The sequence below is a fragment of the Branchiostoma floridae genome, chromosome 1 (genome assembly GCF_000003815.2).
Source record: "Branchiostoma floridae strain S238N-H82 chromosome 1, Bfl_VNyyK, whole genome shotgun sequence".
Lineage (NCBI taxonomy): Eukaryota > Metazoa > Chordata > Leptocardii > Amphioxiformes > Branchiostomatidae > Branchiostoma > Branchiostoma floridae.
The window spans coordinates 9,532,700-9,549,870 of record NC_049979.1 but is presented as its reverse complement, the minus strand read 5'-3'; the positions used below and the strand labels follow the sequence as shown (position 1 = coordinate 9,549,870).

Genomic DNA, 17,171 nt, shown 5'->3' with positions numbered 1-17,171 from the left:
CTTATTCTCCATTTGATCCCCTCAGCCTTCTGTGATACAAAATGTTTGTGACACTCAAGGGATAGCAGAACTTAAACTCTAGTAACAATCAATTACTAGACGTTTCCATTAATAGTGGTGTGGTTTATTTCATTGTAGATCCTGATAAAATACTCCAATACAATTCCTGACATAAACCCACCTTATAAATTACAACAGCAAGTTAATCTTCATTGGCCTTCAATTATTTAGTTTTACCTTCCATTTGCTAAAAAGTTCTAAGATAATGATGCACTACACTTATCTTGTAGTGTTTGCTAGGGCAACTTAAAACACCATAGCAACCGGGACATTCTGTCTGTGCCAATAATATGAGACAACTGCATCTCCTCATAATTACATAACTAGTATGACAAACAACACTTGTTTCCTTTTAAACTAATACATGTAGCATCATAAGACGAAACTCAAAGTGACATGGCCAGAGGTAGGAATGCACAGTACCGGTAACCTCAAATATCACAGGGAACATGGGGGAACTCCAGAAGGAAAGCTGTACAATGATCAGTGATTAAAGTCAAGCTGTACACGATGTTTTCCCACCGATTCTGTCATTTACTATTGTAGAGAACAAGAAAACAGTGATGACTAGAAAATATCAAACTAAAGAAGTGTATTTCAAACAATCTTATGCAATACCCCGGTATGTGAAAATTGATTTTTTTTCTCTCCGTGTGTCCAAATGATCCAACAACCTCAGTGTGAAACTAAAGACCTTCTCATTAACTCAAGTCTGATTGATCACAAGTTTGTTATCATTGCAGTGAATGGAATGCATACATCTTTATACCCAGCAACCCCACACAGCACCTCTCTCCATGTGCTATAGAAATACTGCCATGCACATTATTGCTGGCTTTCAGTGTGAATAGAGATAATGACCATGTGTACAGTCAGGGGAATCACTCAGGGCTGAATACTACAGCCACTTTGGATATGGTAGATTCTACCTATAGAACACAAAACTGGTTCCATAACTATGCACATGTACATGTTTAAAACAACTGGACCAGATTGGCATCTTACACAAGGTGAACAAAGGGACAGGGAATGGCTATCACAGCTGCAGGAGGTTTTTCTTAGGGTTGCACTTTCACTGTACTTGGGTTTACAACACAAGAATTACATTGTACATATCTTTTTTTTTAATTCTAAGCTAATTGTGTCATAATATACATGTAGGTGTCATGTGTATCTGACAGACTTTCATTGTTGACAAAGTGCCTAACAATACTACATCATATCATCTAGAGTAGAATGGCCCCTGCTTCTAAAGAACAGCATCTATTTGTAACACAATACTAGACCTTGCTTGGAAAAAACTTTCATTAGAATTTCAAATTCAGTCTTTAGTCTGTTTTCTTCTCCTCGGCTGGTTTGTCCTGGATGGCTGGCTGTTCTCCCTCTGTCGGTGTTGCCCCTATACTTCCATTGGGCTGTACCTCGTGATCCTCGCCTGTGGTGCCAAACTCGTTCACACGTTTGGGGTCCACACGGTAGATGTACCGCTGGTACAGGTAGATGAAGAAGACTATGTCTGTGATGGCGAAGAATTGTTTGTAAATTGTTGAACACTTTTTACAGAACAATAACTTTTCTAAATTCATGAAATAACAAACATCAGTGCATTTGTACTCAATGGTAGCCAACATTATAATTAATCATCTCTTGATTCATTGTTACAAAAGTGACAACCCTTCCTGCAGATTTCAGTGCATAGGGCTGGTGCCCATCTCTATTTCTATGGCTCTTGGAACACACTACAGAAGGAGGCTGTGTGAGCCAAGGGCTAAAGAACTCCTGCGCTTGGGTCATTACACCAGATTTATGGTAAACAGTAAAGTAGAGTATTTTTCATTCACTTATTAGTACTTAACTCAAACTCTACAACAAGCCTTACAGTTACAACTTTTAAGGATGCTTTCCTACATCAAACAATACCAAAGACAATCACTAACCATCTCGGAAGCAGCCTATGCGATACATCATGGGCATCTGAATAACAAATGCAAACAGGTCGTCGATGAACGTGTTGAGAGCCTTGTAGGTCAGCATGCGCCACGGAAGGTGGGCCACTGACTTCAGCTTGTAGTTGATGAACAGCTGTGGTGTCATCATGATAAAACCTGAGGGTGGAGAGGACATGCTTTATTAATTAAAATTTGATTATTCATTAATTAAAAGCAATTCTATCTGCCAAGGATATATACTTGCGGTATGTCCTCTGGGTAATGTCACAACAAATTGTTCACTCAAAATACAGACATCACTGCATTTGTATGTCTAAACAAGACACAGATACAGAAAAATGACTGATTTGAATGTTTGAAACACTTGAAAAGTAAAAGACTTACCAAACATTAGTAAGAATCCATAGATCATGTTGAGGACATAAGAATACCAGCCCTTGTGTTCGTTGTACATGAGAGAGTACACAGCATAGCATCCCAGCAGTGGAAACAATGCTATTCCTAAATACTTGAAAGCCAGCTGTAAACAAAGGAAGAAAGAAACATTGATATAATTACCAAAAATTCAAACATCAGTAGTTATCAACACATGTAAACATTCATTAAAAAAAGATATATGCCACCCTAACAAGCTGTTGGATTTCAATTTTGTCAATACATCAGTGGAGAGGCTTACATTTACAGGTCAATGTTTTGAGACTTACCTGATCATACTGCTTAGTGGATGATTCCACATAGGTGCTCTTGTCCTCCAGTCTGACACGAGGTATGACTCCTAATATTCGATCCTCTCTGTCAAGCTGTGAGAAAAAGGAAATATAGAAACGTGTAAAAAATCAGTAGGATTTTACCAGATAAGGCTGACTTTGTTGAAGTAATTACAAGATATTAATAAAAATTCAATCCTGCTTCCTAAAGGACTATGCTGTGTTTCCTCTCCCAAAGTAAGAACCATTTCTTTGAATTGGTCACAGAATCTGGAATACTTTTACCTTCCTTCTTCATAACCCTATATACAGAAATCTATGCTAACATTAGACTTGTTTCAGGAGTGAATTTCCTGGAAGGATCTTACCTTGACTGTTACTACCTTGGTGATCTTCCACATCTCTATGGCCAACCCCACCATGCAGCTGATTCGGACAACAAAGTTGGTTTCGTTGTCCATGACATACAGCACCACGATCAGCGACGTGAACACGTTGAAGAACACAGACCGTACAGACAGACCTTCCAGAGACTTACGGCTGTTCCAAAACTGGATATCTGGGGAGAAGGGAAAGATAGTTACACATTTTTACACTCAAAGGGGACATTCTCTTACCATGACAACGAATCTAGCTAACCTTAAAGATGACGATTAAACTGAAAAAGAGATATGTTTGTGGAAGCAACACTTACCATTCTTGAACGCCAAGAATTCAAAGACACTGTGCACCAAGGACACTATGATGGTCAGTCCCAAAAGGTATGGGTTTGTTTCCAGGAAGGCTTGCTGTAAGAGATCAAAACAAATTTCTCTATTTGAGCACATGCCCACCAGACCAATACAAAGTACCAAGGCTTAGCAGTCTAGGACTGTGTCCTTAGTACTGGAATAGAGAGAAGAATAGCTCACAATAATTTCAAACTAAATTCTCTGCAACCAATGCAGAATTTTGACACAAACTCTAAGTACCTTGAGTGAGTCGTCATCGTCATCATTCTCCATGACATCCTCCCCCAGCACGTTAGCCCACTTGGAGCGCATGTTCTGTGCTGCGTACATCTGCCAGCGGAACAGCGAAATGGGGCTGTAGGTCAGGCTCAGCAGCAGGGTCCTGTCAATCAATCAATCAATCAATCAATCAATAAGCCCACTATTTAAGGGCTTAGCAGGGGGTTAATATCATCTTTATTATGAAATGATTTGCATTTTGAATAAATAAAAGAAAATTAATCTTTATTCTGCACAAGACTAGGGCTTGAAATACGTTTTCTGCATACCTGCACTGGTGCAGGTAACATTGGAAATTACCTGCACAAGACTAATTTTACCTGCACCACTCTGAATTTAGTAAGTATGGATCATACTAAATTTGTTCAGGAGCCATTCCTATTTTTTCTTTTATGATCTATAGGTGGTAACAGTCATTGCAGCTGAAAACAATCCATACACATACATTTGATTATAGGATTCTTATGTATAAAACCCAGTACATGAACCAGTGCAGGTTAGATGCAGGTAGACACCAGAAATACCTGCACAGCTCCAATTTTACCTGCACTAACCTGCATATGCAGGTGGTATTTTGAGTCCTGAAGATGAATTACATCCATACATAATACACGTTAAAAACCAAGGCCTTTATCTCATGATGCGATATCAACATGATGGCGCAAGGCTTTAAAAACAACACAATGTATTAGTCGCCAAGTGCAGAAATTAAAACTGAAAAACAGTGCGGCTTTCATAACTTGATCTTTCTTCTGATCATGTGTGCTTTACCCATTGTCAAGTTGATACATTAATAAGCCAAGGGACAAGGTACAAGGCAGTTCAGGTCATTTTCATGTCCTATGACAAATCAGATTATCACTCAGATGGTATGAAGATGACAGAGACTTACTCATTGGCAGCACTGATTGGTTGGAAGTCCCTGTTGAGGTTCCAGTAGTCGTTGAAGTACAGGACAGGCAGGTAGCCTCCTGTCAGCGGCTCGAAGTCTATGACTAAACATACAGTAAGAGTAGAATTATCAGAGTAACACAGAACTGGAGAACCAGTAGAATTTGCAGATAAAGACATTCTTGTCATTACTGCTATCTTTTTATCATAATCATCAATAAACTTGCAATAGTGAAAGTGATCTCCAATCAATTTAGCTCAATGAACAGTTGGGATACTCTTCCACTTGTCATGACAGAGAAAGAAGACACTGTGCTCAGTGTATATAGGTTTGTTGTAATACTGATAGGAAAACTCCCCCAGCTCTTTTCAAAAAGTACAATGAACAGTGGACCCATCTAAAGGACTGCAACCCTTTCCGGTAGCAAGCATGTCGATTGAAGGAAAATTGCAACTTCTTGGTTCATAGGAAGCCATTTAACTACACACGCTACATGATCGAATATAATGTATGGATGCAAGGATTTTAACAGCATCATCTCTTAATGACCATCAGGTCCAGATGACTTACACTCATCCAGGGGTGCTGGAACGGACCCCCTGACCCACGGAGTGTGATCGTCCATCAGGTTTATGGTCATGTTGGGGTGCCAGTGAGACAGGATCTCCACTGTGGAATTTTCAGCTTTCTGTGAAATTGAGAAAATGTCACATTGATGATTGAATGACCAAATAAAAATAAAAAACTCAAGACACAAGTAATCTTTTTTTAATTTTTTTAATTTTCTATTCAGTAGTATGAACCAACACAACACAACACAACACAACACAACACAACACAACACAACACAACAAAACAAAGGGACATCAACTTGTCCCAAACTGTAACTCAAAACAGAAATAAACTGTGATATTGATGCAGGAATAAATCATTGGATACAGAAAGTGCCCCATTTGCCTCTGTGCTTCTCTAGATTTCCCCTTCTTATTGCAATCAAATACTCTACTTCTTGAAAGAAATGGTCGTACTTAATAAAGGACTGGGAACTTAAGTAATCTTGATGAAATGAAGTGAAGATGGTCAAGCTGCAGCAAAAAACTAGGACCTACCGCTTGGTCCTCCAGAGTCAGCTCAGTTGCACCAGTCAGAAGGTTCTGGGTCTTCAGGTATCTCTTCTTCTTATACCTGTTCAGCACTGATGTGGGAACAAACAATTACAGGTGGTACAGTCACACTAATAACACATATATCAAAAAGCACTAGGGTGTATTTTCAGATGAAAATATCTATGAGAATCATGCCACCTTGAACTCCATTTGATGTACAGGTAATTGTGGTATGCCACATTCTTTTTCTAATATCACAAATAAAGCAGACTTTACTTGATATCGATAACAACATCTGTAAAGACTTGATTTTGTAACAGTTTTTTTTACTGTCATCATACATGTGTACATGGACTCAAAAGAATGCACAAGTATGTATTTCTTACTCTTCTTCTTGTATATGGTAGATGCTCTTGAATAAAGCTTCTTCTGGGTTGGGTCAGGTGACTTGCCGCTCTTGGTCAGAAAGACATGGATCCACATTGACCCATTATTTTTCATATGCTGAAATAAAACAAAACTCATTAGTATTCTGGTTGTACTTACTTGTAATCAAGACTCTTAAGCAAACAATTACTGTTTTCAGATCAATACAATGACCTTGAAAGACAAAAGATAGGTTTCTGATAGCAACTTTGGAAAGTTAGTAGTCCTTGGTTCATCATACAGAGTTTTGCAGGGTGTCCTTGTCATCTACCTTACTTTTGATTGAGATACATTTCTACTTCATTTCTATCAATATTTCAATGAGTTTGCACGTGCAGAATATACCCTTCAAATATGGCATAAGTAAGCGCTAAGTTCAAGGCTAGATTCTGGATTCAAGGATAGACTGTAATGGCAGGGGTCTAAATTTGTATCTTACCTAACATTTCTTACATCAAACACAGAGCAAAAGACAACAGCTGAAGTGTTAACCGGCCTGAAAAACTTGGTATACAGCTCATAGTAGTTATACCAACTTAGTATGTGCTGTTGTTTTCAACTACTATATATGTATGACATGCAAACCTCTGTTGCTGTGATTTCTGCTTCATATTTAAATGACCCGTCTTTGTCGACCCCGCTGTCCCAGTCCCCATATGTCAGTCCCTTCTTCTGCCAGAACAGCTTACTGGTGTCATTGAACTCCTTGAAGTGCTCACTTTCTGAGAGGTACACTCGTAGATCCTGTAGGAAAATACACAACAACACAACAATGAATAGCCTGATTTAATCTCGCTTATACTATAGCAGCCCGCCCAACATCTGCCTGCCCCCGCGGGGAGGGGCCAGTTACAGCCCGGACAGCAGAGTTTGTGTTACACAGACTAAACAATGAACATCATGATAAATTCTTTTGTAAACATTACGAAATGGCTTTAATCTGGACTACCTTTTATAAAACTTAAAGAGGGGTGATATACTATAGATAAATTATTGGTTTATTCAATTACTGAGAATAAAATATGCCAAATTTCACCAACACTAGTACTTTTAGTATGTTCAACTTTACTGGCTTACATGATTATATAATTTAGTTAGAACACAATCAGCTAAAACACAAGTTTACTCTATTGTCTGCCTGGCCCAGTGAATATGATGGTACATACATAATTAACATTATAATTTTAACTCTTATTGAACAGTGGTGAGTATAAAACCAACCACTCCTCTCTACTCCACTCAACGTTTTAGAAACAAACCAAAGAAATCAAGTCTCATACAAACATATGTCTATGATACAGCTCCATTACAGTTTGTTTCTCATGCCCCATACTACCCATAGAGTGATAGAATCATAGACTAGATTTCTATCGGAAGGTCGTTCGGTCCTACCATCCTCGTGCCAGGAGGGAAGAGGTTGTGGGCAGGCTTGCGGGTGGTGACCCCTCCTTGGTCCGAGCCCTCTTGGGCTGGCTGACGTTTGAACATGCTGGCAATCATCCAGACGACGAAGATTCGGAAGAAGACATTCTTTATCACTTGCCAGGTGTTTTGCTGTGGCTGTTCCAGGGGCTCTTGCTGGGCAGGAGCGCCGGCCTGGAAAAATTATGAGTATCGTTCCGTATGCTAGGTAAGTCATGAGTGACTCATTCACAAAATCCACGTCTACATTATTGTCGAATACAATCTTTGCAATTCAATGAATGGAAATAGAAACTGGGTCGAACAACGCACCTGACCATCTTGCTCCTGCTGAGCTACAACTTGACCGTCAGTATCGCCAGTGTCGGCGTTACTGACAACATTTTCTGCCGTGGCACCGGTGTTTTCTTTCGCCTGTGCGTCCGCCATGTTTAAATTTCAAGATCTCGCGTGAATACGAGTGATTTCACGAGACGATGTTGCATGAATTAATCCCAGAGAAAATGGGTATTTCCGTCCTATGTGGAAGAGTGTTGTACGCAGGAATGATTTTAAAAAGGTCAGAAACCTAGACGACTATGATTCATCCGCTGAGGTAGCCATGATTTGCAGTTTCTGTTGCGAAATTGCATGCTACGTCATGGCCTGGATGAAGATGTCCTCTTATTGGTCACTTTTTGTTCGGAACAGATCATACGGTTGTCAACGTGTAACTTATGAAAAGTTCAAAGAATCAAAGTAATTCTAAGAATAGATATAAGTGAAATCAATGGAAGAAGCTTATAGAAATAAAGAATTCCTACAATAATCGAGCTGATTTCAAGGATCAAGAGATTGTTGTATTTATTTCTTGTGAATAGCTAAGTAACATCACCCCCACTTTGTCAAGTAGACTGTGCCGTTGATTCGAATAGTTTTGCGCGCGCTGACGCAGTGAGCAATTTCACTCAACATGGCGGGCTTTCGAGATGAGGATAAACGCCACTTCCCTTTGCAGGACATAAAATCCGTCGTGGAACTCTTTCGATCGCAACTGTCATGCAGCGTGGAGCCCAATCTTGCATTGCTCTCTGTCACCCTGGGGTATATTGAGAATGTCCTGACCAACAACAGGGCTCTAAACAAGGTAGATAGCGGGGCTAATTTGGAGCCGATCTTCCCGGTAGTGGAGCTGGCTCCAGTGGAGGCTCTGTACCACAAGTTCGTCTGTCAGATCAAAGGGTCTGTCGATCTAAGCCTGTTCACGCACGGGGTGGCAACACGGGACCTCGTCAAAAAGGTGTCAGACGTGATATGGAGCTCGCTGTCACGGTCGTACCATACCGACAGAGCGCATCTGCAGTCCCTCTACAGCTATCTCACAGGTAACGTTGCCGTTGTTTACGACATGCGCATGCATGGCACCAAGGGGGAGGGGGGCAGGGGGCGTTACCCAGCACTGGATTTGCTAGAGGGGGTGTCAGTTCTTCAAATGGAGCCATGGCAGCGGTATGCCGAACTCATAGTGCCTTGACATTGTCTGTTATGTCATTTGTTCCAAACCAGTGCGTTTTCGCTACCGTTACCTGATGATTCATAACAATAGCAAATGTGGGGCAGTAGGTTAACATAACGGTTTCATGCTTGTCATGGAAATTGGTAGACACAAAACTGTACATAAGCAGCGGTTGTCATGGCCTGCCTAAGAGGGAACATTTGGTTTCCTTCTATCTGTGCCTCATTTGTCATGCAAGTTGGTAGGGACTTCCCATTATTTATTGCATGTAATTAGACCCAGCCCATGATTCATTGATGACATCACCAGCCAATTTCTAGCAAGGTAGGACTCTGAGTCAGTGTACCTTGACATGCATTATGCATAGTACACATACCAATTGAGAGTCATTGTTTACATCTGTATTCCAACATGTATCTCAGCCAACATGGCCATCTGGCTATGCTTGATGCATCACTTCAGGGGGTCATGTAAGTGGAGAGCTGTACGACAGGCACCCTGCCATACTTTTTTTGGACAATTCACCTCGTAATAATGGCAAAGTGTCAATAAACAGGCCTCATATGTCATGCATACCAGGTGCCACGGCCTCTGTCCTGCTGTGCGGAAATAGCACGCCTGTCCGTTATTTGCATTTCAATCTGCCCAGACTATACAATTTTACATACCTGATGTCTTGGAAGTTTGCCAAGTATGCCATTTGCCAACTGGAAGTGAGGTTGCTGGTTGGTTAATGTCCTCTGATAGGTTGCCGAGGAACTGTGCTAACAAAGCGTGATGGGTAACTTCCTCAGTGATAATGTGCAAATAGGCAGGTACAATCACGCAGTAAATGGCTAAATTATAGACTTGTAACGTTACTATAACGTGTCAATAAATCACCACGTGCCAATCCATTGAATTTAAACTGACTTTGTAATAGACTATTATCTGTAATAAAAGCTGATGAAGAAAAAAAAAAGCATGCGTGTCTGTGTGTACATGGTGTATGTGTATGTATATTATGTTTGACCTGGAAGCTAGATACATTTTGGAGACTTCAGATTTACACCTTAGCTGACTTAAATGGAGATGGGATGTAACTAGATGCTGGTGACGATCATCTTTGACGATGATTTAAAAAAAAAACTTGATGGGCATGACTGACTCATCCTCTTCTCTGCCCGAAGTCAAATGTATTCTACATTGTGAGTCACTTGGTCAATATGCCTTTTGAGTTATTGCCAAAAAAGGGAACAGAAAAGGGACTCTATGTTTGGTCCCTTTGGCTGTTGTATGTTATTACTTGTGTAATTGTTTACCATTACATAGCACGAAGAGAGATGATGATGATGATGATGGATTTGAACTGGATTCAGTTTGCTTTAATGTCATTATGCCCATCATAGTTCTTTGGGGAGGTGATATTTATGGATTGTTAGTTGACTTGTAGTTTTTGTTTTTGTAATATTGATTCATTTGTTCCTGTGTGTTAATAGGAAATCGCCTGGACTGTTTCGGGGTTGCATTTGCTGTGGTCGCTGCCTGCCAGGTGCTCGGCTACAAGGATGTCCACCTGGCCCTGTCTGAAGACCATGCCTGGGTAACCTTTGGGGACAAGGGTGCAGAGACAGCAGAGGTGACCTGGCACGGGAAGGGGAACGAGGACAAGAGAGGGCAGCCCATCAGTGTGGGTGTGGCGGAGAAGAGCTGGCTGTATCTGTATGGTTTTCCTGTGCAGTGTACCAGGAGCATGGAGGTGGCAGCCATGGTGTCAGCCATCAATCCATCCATAGACTCACACACAGACAGCATTGAGATGGCATCACTGCAACAGGTACGTCTTTGTACAGACACTTGTTTGGGCTCTATAGACCAGCTGGCCAAATTTGGCACTGGTTATAGGTAGGGGCAAGTCAGGGACTTAACTAACCTTACTCTGACTGAATCTCAGCCACACTGTCTGTGTACAATTTAGTAAAGTTAAACTATGTATCCAGCAGTGAGCATTACTATCTGTGACCTACTTGTGACGTTGCCACTTGTCCTGTTCCCACTATAGGAGCTGCTTTGGTTGCTGTATGAGATGGGGCATCTACGAAAGTAAGACTTCCTTCTTTTGTTTACCCTATTTTGTCATCTTAATTCTTAAAGCACACAACATTTGTAGCCACCCAGGTGATGCAAAAGTCCCATAGGTGAGTGTGTTGTTACCTGTTTTTTAATAAATTAAATAAGCAATATTCATGGAAGGCATTTATGTTTCAAAGAGAGTTGAAATTTAGACCATTTCAACTGCAAGTCAATGTATCAACAGTTACACAAAGACGTATTGTGTGAACTGGACAAATCTGAAGCAGGTTGGCCCTGCGTCTCCAGTATGTGATTCATTTTTCATGGTTTTCCTCTGAAAGGTATCCCATGGCTCTGGGGAACCTGGCTGATTTAGAGGAGATCGACCCCACCCCAGACAAACCACCTCCTATTCAGCTGTTCCATGAAGGTATCCATGCTGGCAAGGTGTACTACAACAACCAGCATGTCTACCCATATACATACCTTGGTGGCCACTATTACAGGTAGGCTTTCTTACCATGGTCCAAATATTTTGAATACCTTTTGTGTCATTATATACATGTGCTGCCTCACACACTTACTGTTGGTGGAATGGTGGTTGTATCTTTTGAATATCTGTATGTACCTTCATTGTCCCATGTTAGAGCACAGGATCTCCTAACTCTGAAATTATTGCTTTCAGGCGTGGTCAGTTCAAAGATGCTCTTCATTGCTGGGCTCAAGCAGCTAATGTCATCAGAAGGTAAGTGTTGAGTCTGTGATAAGATGGTGTGACATGATCAAATGTTCTTCTTTTGGTGGTGATTGTCTCTTGGTATCGAGATGAAATGTTTAGAAATGGTTTTCAGAATAAAATGGCAACAAGAAAGCCAGTTCATTGTGTCATTTTCTTGGCCCATAGCTACAACTACAACCGTGAAGATGAAGAAATTTACAAGGAGTTCCTTGAGATCGCTCACGAGCTCATTCCAAACATGCTGAAGTCGGTTAGCTTGTCAACCTTGCAGTCACCTGCGCTATCTCCCGCCTCCAGCACTGACGACTCTTCAGAGAAGTCAAACGGACGGTCCACCCCAGTGGCAGTACCACTGTCACCGTTGCTGAATGACCCAGAATGTTTTGCTTACCTGCTGCAGTTGTACGACGGCATCTGCCAATGGGAAGAAGGGAGCTCAACGCCAGTCCTTCACATTGGATGGGCCAAGCACATTGTGCAATCTATAAACAGCTTCTCACCTCAAGTCAGGTCAAAGTTGAACATCCTCTTAATAGGAGATCAAGGGGAAGTGTTAAAAGATGAAGAGGAAGAGGAGGAGGAAGGGGAGAAGGACAAAGATAAAGAAGAAAGTAAGACAGAGGAGAAGGAGGAGCCAAAGAAAGGTAGAGGTCGTGGGTCAAAAGGCAGTAGGGCCATCGCAAAAGGCAAAGGTGAGAAGAATGGGGTAGTGCTGAAGGGGAAGGAGGGGAAAGGGAAGGCAGATTCACAGAACAGACAGGAGCACAGTGGCAATACCAGGTTAACCAATGAGACCTTGCTGTCCACTATTGAGAGCCTGGCCTCGAAAGTGGACCCGGACTCGCAGAACGAGGCGCCACACCCGAACATTGCTGACTTGGCGGCCAAGTGCGGGGAGAACATCCTGAACCCAGAGTACCTGCTGGGGGGGCTGGAGCGCAGCTGTAGTCCCTTCGCCACGCGCACGGCGGACTCCCGACCCGACGTGAGCGAGTTCCTCAGTCAGCGGTCCAATGGCAACCCCTTTCCGGGCATGACCATGGAGTCTGTGTTGAAAGCGGAGAGCCCTGCAGAGATGGCTTTCCAGACATCGCAGGGCCAGGGAGACGCCGCGAGTCGGGGCAATGCCGCGCCCGTTCTCGGTACGACGGAGGATGACAAATTCAAGGTTCCCATGCCTCCCCTCCCGATCGTCAAGTTCTCCAGTGCAAAGATGAAGGGGCTGAAGGAGCTGCTGACCTCCACGGGGAAGCTGAACGCCAGTGCAATCAAGCTGCAGCTGACCGCGCAGTCGCAGGTGCAGGTGGTCAAGAGGTCCAGAATGAGTGGTGACTTTGACTATGGGAGCTCCAGACGGCGACCAAGGAGAGAGTAAGTTTGTGCATCAGGTGGACTATTATCATCAAAGGGGCCATTAGTTGTTGGATTGTCCTTATGATCCCTGTGCACAGGTAGGCACAGCCAAACAAAATGAATGGGAACAATGGTGTACAGGACTGGGTCCTGCTCACAGAAACATATCTCTTGCTTCTCTTGACAAACCTACGTATGCATGAAATGGTAACAACGGAACTCTGTGTTCCTGTATAATGGAACCAATGTCTCAAGCACAAACAACTAAGCACTGTACAGAACAGAAAACTACATTACCAGAGGGATGTTTTTTTGTAATATACATTATACTTGTACTAGAAAGAGATGGGTAAACAACTACAAGAAGGGTTAAGTTTGATTTAGGACCTGTCCACCAAGGATTTCAACCATTGACTTCAAACTAGGATTGGATTGGGCAACCTTTTTTTTACCATCAACAGCAACACAACGAAAGAGATTTCATCAGTTGACAGTTAAGTTACCTTTTAGCTACCCTCAACATAAAGTAACAAAGAAAGATGAGCGGGGTATAGACTCAGCCATGCTCCAAGCCACACCCTTCCCTTGTACATCAAAAGACAAAACATCCAAGAAGTATTGAATAGAATGAAGCCCAAAGGAAGGTAGCTAAAAGGCTTACCATAACAGGTAAAATCCCTTTGGTTGTGTAGCTGAAAATCAAGTACATCTTAATTTTAAAAAAATGCTGAAGCTTTTTACAATTTTACCTATTTCTTCCTGCCAATTCCTGAGTATGTCCTTGGTGTACATTATCCAGCAGCAGTCAACAACACTCTATATGATAGGCCAGTGTTAAAGGTACAACTCTTGAAGTGGCCAGTTTGGTCTGAAGATAGTGTTTATTCCTTGTCTTACATAATCCAACTGATTGACATTCCAGAACGAGACGATACCAAAGATGTACATGATGTAGATTGGTGTCAGGAGTAGACAGTAGTCTCCCATGGTACAAAAGAAAACAGGGTAGAGCATTTTCTATTGCCATTGTAGAAGATTCAAATGTAGAAGAATGGGAAAATCCTTATAATTTACTCTGCATAGGGATTGTGATGCTATGGTACATTAACAAACATCCAAAAAGTTTGGAGAAGTTTCATGTAGTGATTAGCAACAACATTATCCTATTATGATCAGCAGCCCTAATCCATTCTTCATGCACTTTCTGATGGCTGGGAAAAATACTGATGGTAGTGGAAAACTTAATTCTTGAATCCCAATGTTTTCAGTTTACGGTATACAAAAACATAAGTACATAAGAAACAAAGGAAATATTCTGATACTGGTACTAGTAAGTGTATTTTGCCAAACTCTCATGCATGCTCTTTGAATTTTGAGATCAATTTTTTCTTGGTTTATAAAATATTCAAGCAATATTCTTAACTGTAGAATTCCCCCCCAAGAAATGGTTGGATTTTCTGTATATTTGCAATTGTTTACTGTCCAGACCATTTTTGGTTAGTGAAAGAAAGAAGAGAAAAAAGAGGAAATGAATTTAAATGTATGAAATAAGAAATATATGTAACCTTAGATTTTATTTTATAAAATTAGGATTTGCACATTGGTCAAAGACAGTTCTGAAACGTTACATTTATAGATACCCTCCTGTGAATGTGTTAGACATACATGTGTACTTCAGCATCAATAGGAAAGGAAGTCAAGTCATCTTAGTGTAGAGTTAGCTTTGAAGACTGCTTGATGAGAAAGAAGCATAAATTTGATAATTATCTGATCACAAGCAGAGGAGAGAGTGCAACTATTTTTGTGAGTCAGAATCAAAAGATATAAGAATGTAATTATGTACAGAGATGGAGAAGTAAAAACTGAGTAGATTTGGTCATAAATTATTTCTAAAAGCTGCAAGATGTATTATGTATTATGTCTAGATTACTGTGTTGTGTTGTGTTTTACGTTAGTTGTCACTTAACATGTAAGATTGTAGTATCCAAAAGTTCATGTACAGTAGCATGTCGAGTAAATATGTCTGGACCATCATTCATGATCAGCTATCTTACACCAAGCCAATCTAGCACTCTTTCGATCTTGTCCCTGCTAACTTCAGTTATACTGGTTACAAACGCAAAGTTTGGTACATTGAACCACAGCACGGAGATAGTTAAGGGGGAAAAGTTTCCTGAAAATTTCCACAGACAGTCACAGCAGCGTTGCTCAATGTTGTTAGGGAGGTAGCAGCCAGGAATTATGTCATGATGAAATAAGAAAATAGACGTGTATAACACAATCCAAAATAAGTGGCCAAAGCTATGTCCACATTTCTGTCTGTCAACTTAATGAGAATAATGTCATCATTGAAAAGCACAATTTGCCAATGCTTCTATGGGAAAAGTGGCTTTCCATGGAAATGTTTCATTTCATACTTGTAGATTTTTTTCATGGAATCTGAAAAATTGATAATGATAATGATTCATAGTTTTAATGAATGTTTTTTTTTCTTTGCTTGACACTGCTCTAAAATGTGCACTTGAAAAAAGTGATGATATTTGGCCAAATGATATTGGATTGTGTTAAATACATACCTGCAGCATATCCATATATTTAAATGGTATATAATTATAAACATTTAATGCATTTGTTACAAGAACAGGATAGAGCCACTATTATTGTGTGCATGCACTGTTAAATCTTACCACTTACATGTAACAAACTGTAGGGAAATATGAGTTGCATATCAGGCTCTTGAGCACCATTATGTTCTGTATAGTGTCAGTATACTACACAAGGTACTACTGGTAGAAAGAATAATGTTGTTCTTGCTTGGTCCCATATAATGTATTGATGTACTGCAGATTTGTTATATAATCTATTGGAGAAACAGGAGCATGTAACTGTTATATTTCTCATGTTCTGCAGCCAAGATTGGGAAGTGTCAGTGCATCTTAGTCTGCAAGCAGATGTTACAGTGGAACACTTGTTTTCTGACTGGTTGGGCTTCTCTGACCTTGCTATTTTCTTTGCAACATCTGCTTGGAAATTAAGTGCATCTCATTGTCATGCCTAATGCTGATTGTACATACACCTTTATTCTAGGTGTCTACAGATCATTGCTAGGCAATTGCCAATTTGTTGCACTGGTCAGATTCAGGCTGTAAGACACCACTCACAACTTGTTCATACTGTTAGGCTCCGATGGTTAGCTTTCATTGGCAGGGAATTTTTGAAGTTTCCATGTTCTAATTGTTGCACTACTGTTGTTTGGATTCATTTCTTCTTGCTGTATGTAATACAATGTGACTTGCAAGTTTCTCATTGGAATTAATTGTAAGAACACTCTGGTTATATTCTATTGTCAGGTTCTGGGGCTGGTTTGGGAGACTGTTGAGCTAAGAACTCTCAACCATAAGGTGCAATGTTTTGCACAATTCGTATACTATGCCAACCTCACAAGACACCAACTGAGCACAAGTCATACTTTTGTTGTGGAACCAAGGGATAGAGTTAGTGTGGTCTGTTAATCCATGAGGAACCTTGCAGTCAGCAGCAAGTCAGAAGTAGACACATCCAAAGTTTCACCATGACTGTACATGTACATGTAATTAAACTTTCAGCTTCACTAAATGTTGTTTGTTTGAAGTTATTTCCGACTATTCAAGAGTCCCCGAGATCATGACCAAAGTCTTTACATTGCCTATAGATGAGATGTACGGGACGGCTCCTTTTCATCATGTTCAAAGCTTATGACAGCACTTGAGAAAGTGCCTACTGGTATTTGATAATGAAGGAGAATGGTTAATTCTTTTTAAGTGTTGGATCTGAAATTCTGAATCTTTGATCCAAGATGTAAACACTTAGGTGAGGCCAAGGTACTCTAGGTTTGCGCAGGTGCATGTGCACTCAAAGTCACACACACCAAGATAACATGAAAATCCATTATTTTTTGCATATTTCATGGTTCTACTTATA

The 17,171-nt window shown here is 40.8% G+C and overlaps 2 protein-coding genes across 2 annotated transcripts; one reads left to right on the top strand and one right to left on the bottom strand.

The window, feature by feature from the left end:
• Nucleotides 1–102: 102 nt before the first annotated feature.
• On the bottom strand, nucleotides 103–8,189 carry LOC118430204 (cleft lip and palate transmembrane protein 1 homolog). The gene is made up of 14 exons (XM_035840917.1): nucleotides 7,885–8,189; nucleotides 7,543–7,746; nucleotides 6,736–6,894; nucleotides 6,111–6,228; nucleotides 5,728–5,813; nucleotides 5,189–5,306; nucleotides 4,619–4,721; nucleotides 3,688–3,829; nucleotides 3,411–3,504; nucleotides 3,085–3,275; nucleotides 2,714–2,809; nucleotides 2,394–2,529; nucleotides 1,998–2,165; nucleotides 103–1,576 (listed from the first exon to the last, which is right to left on the bottom strand). Exons 1-14 carry the CDS (start codon nucleotides 7,999–8,001, stop codon nucleotides 1,389–1,391), a joined length of 1,920 nt encoding a protein of 639 aa, XP_035696810.1. The 5' UTR covers nucleotides 8,002–8,189; the 3' UTR covers nucleotides 103–1,388.
• A 228-nt stretch (nucleotides 8,190–8,417) lies between these two features.
• LOC118430193 (menin-like) lies at nucleotides 8,418–16,826 on the top strand. Its single transcript, XM_035840906.1, has 6 exons — nucleotides 8,418–8,936; nucleotides 10,546–10,883; nucleotides 11,109–11,149; nucleotides 11,461–11,625; nucleotides 11,805–11,864; nucleotides 12,024–16,826. Exons 1-6 carry the CDS (start codon nucleotides 8,525–8,527, stop codon nucleotides 13,231–13,233), a joined length of 2,226 nt encoding a protein of 741 aa, XP_035696799.1. The 5' UTR covers nucleotides 8,418–8,524; the 3' UTR covers nucleotides 13,234–16,826.
• Nucleotides 16,827–17,171: the final 345 nt, after the last annotated feature.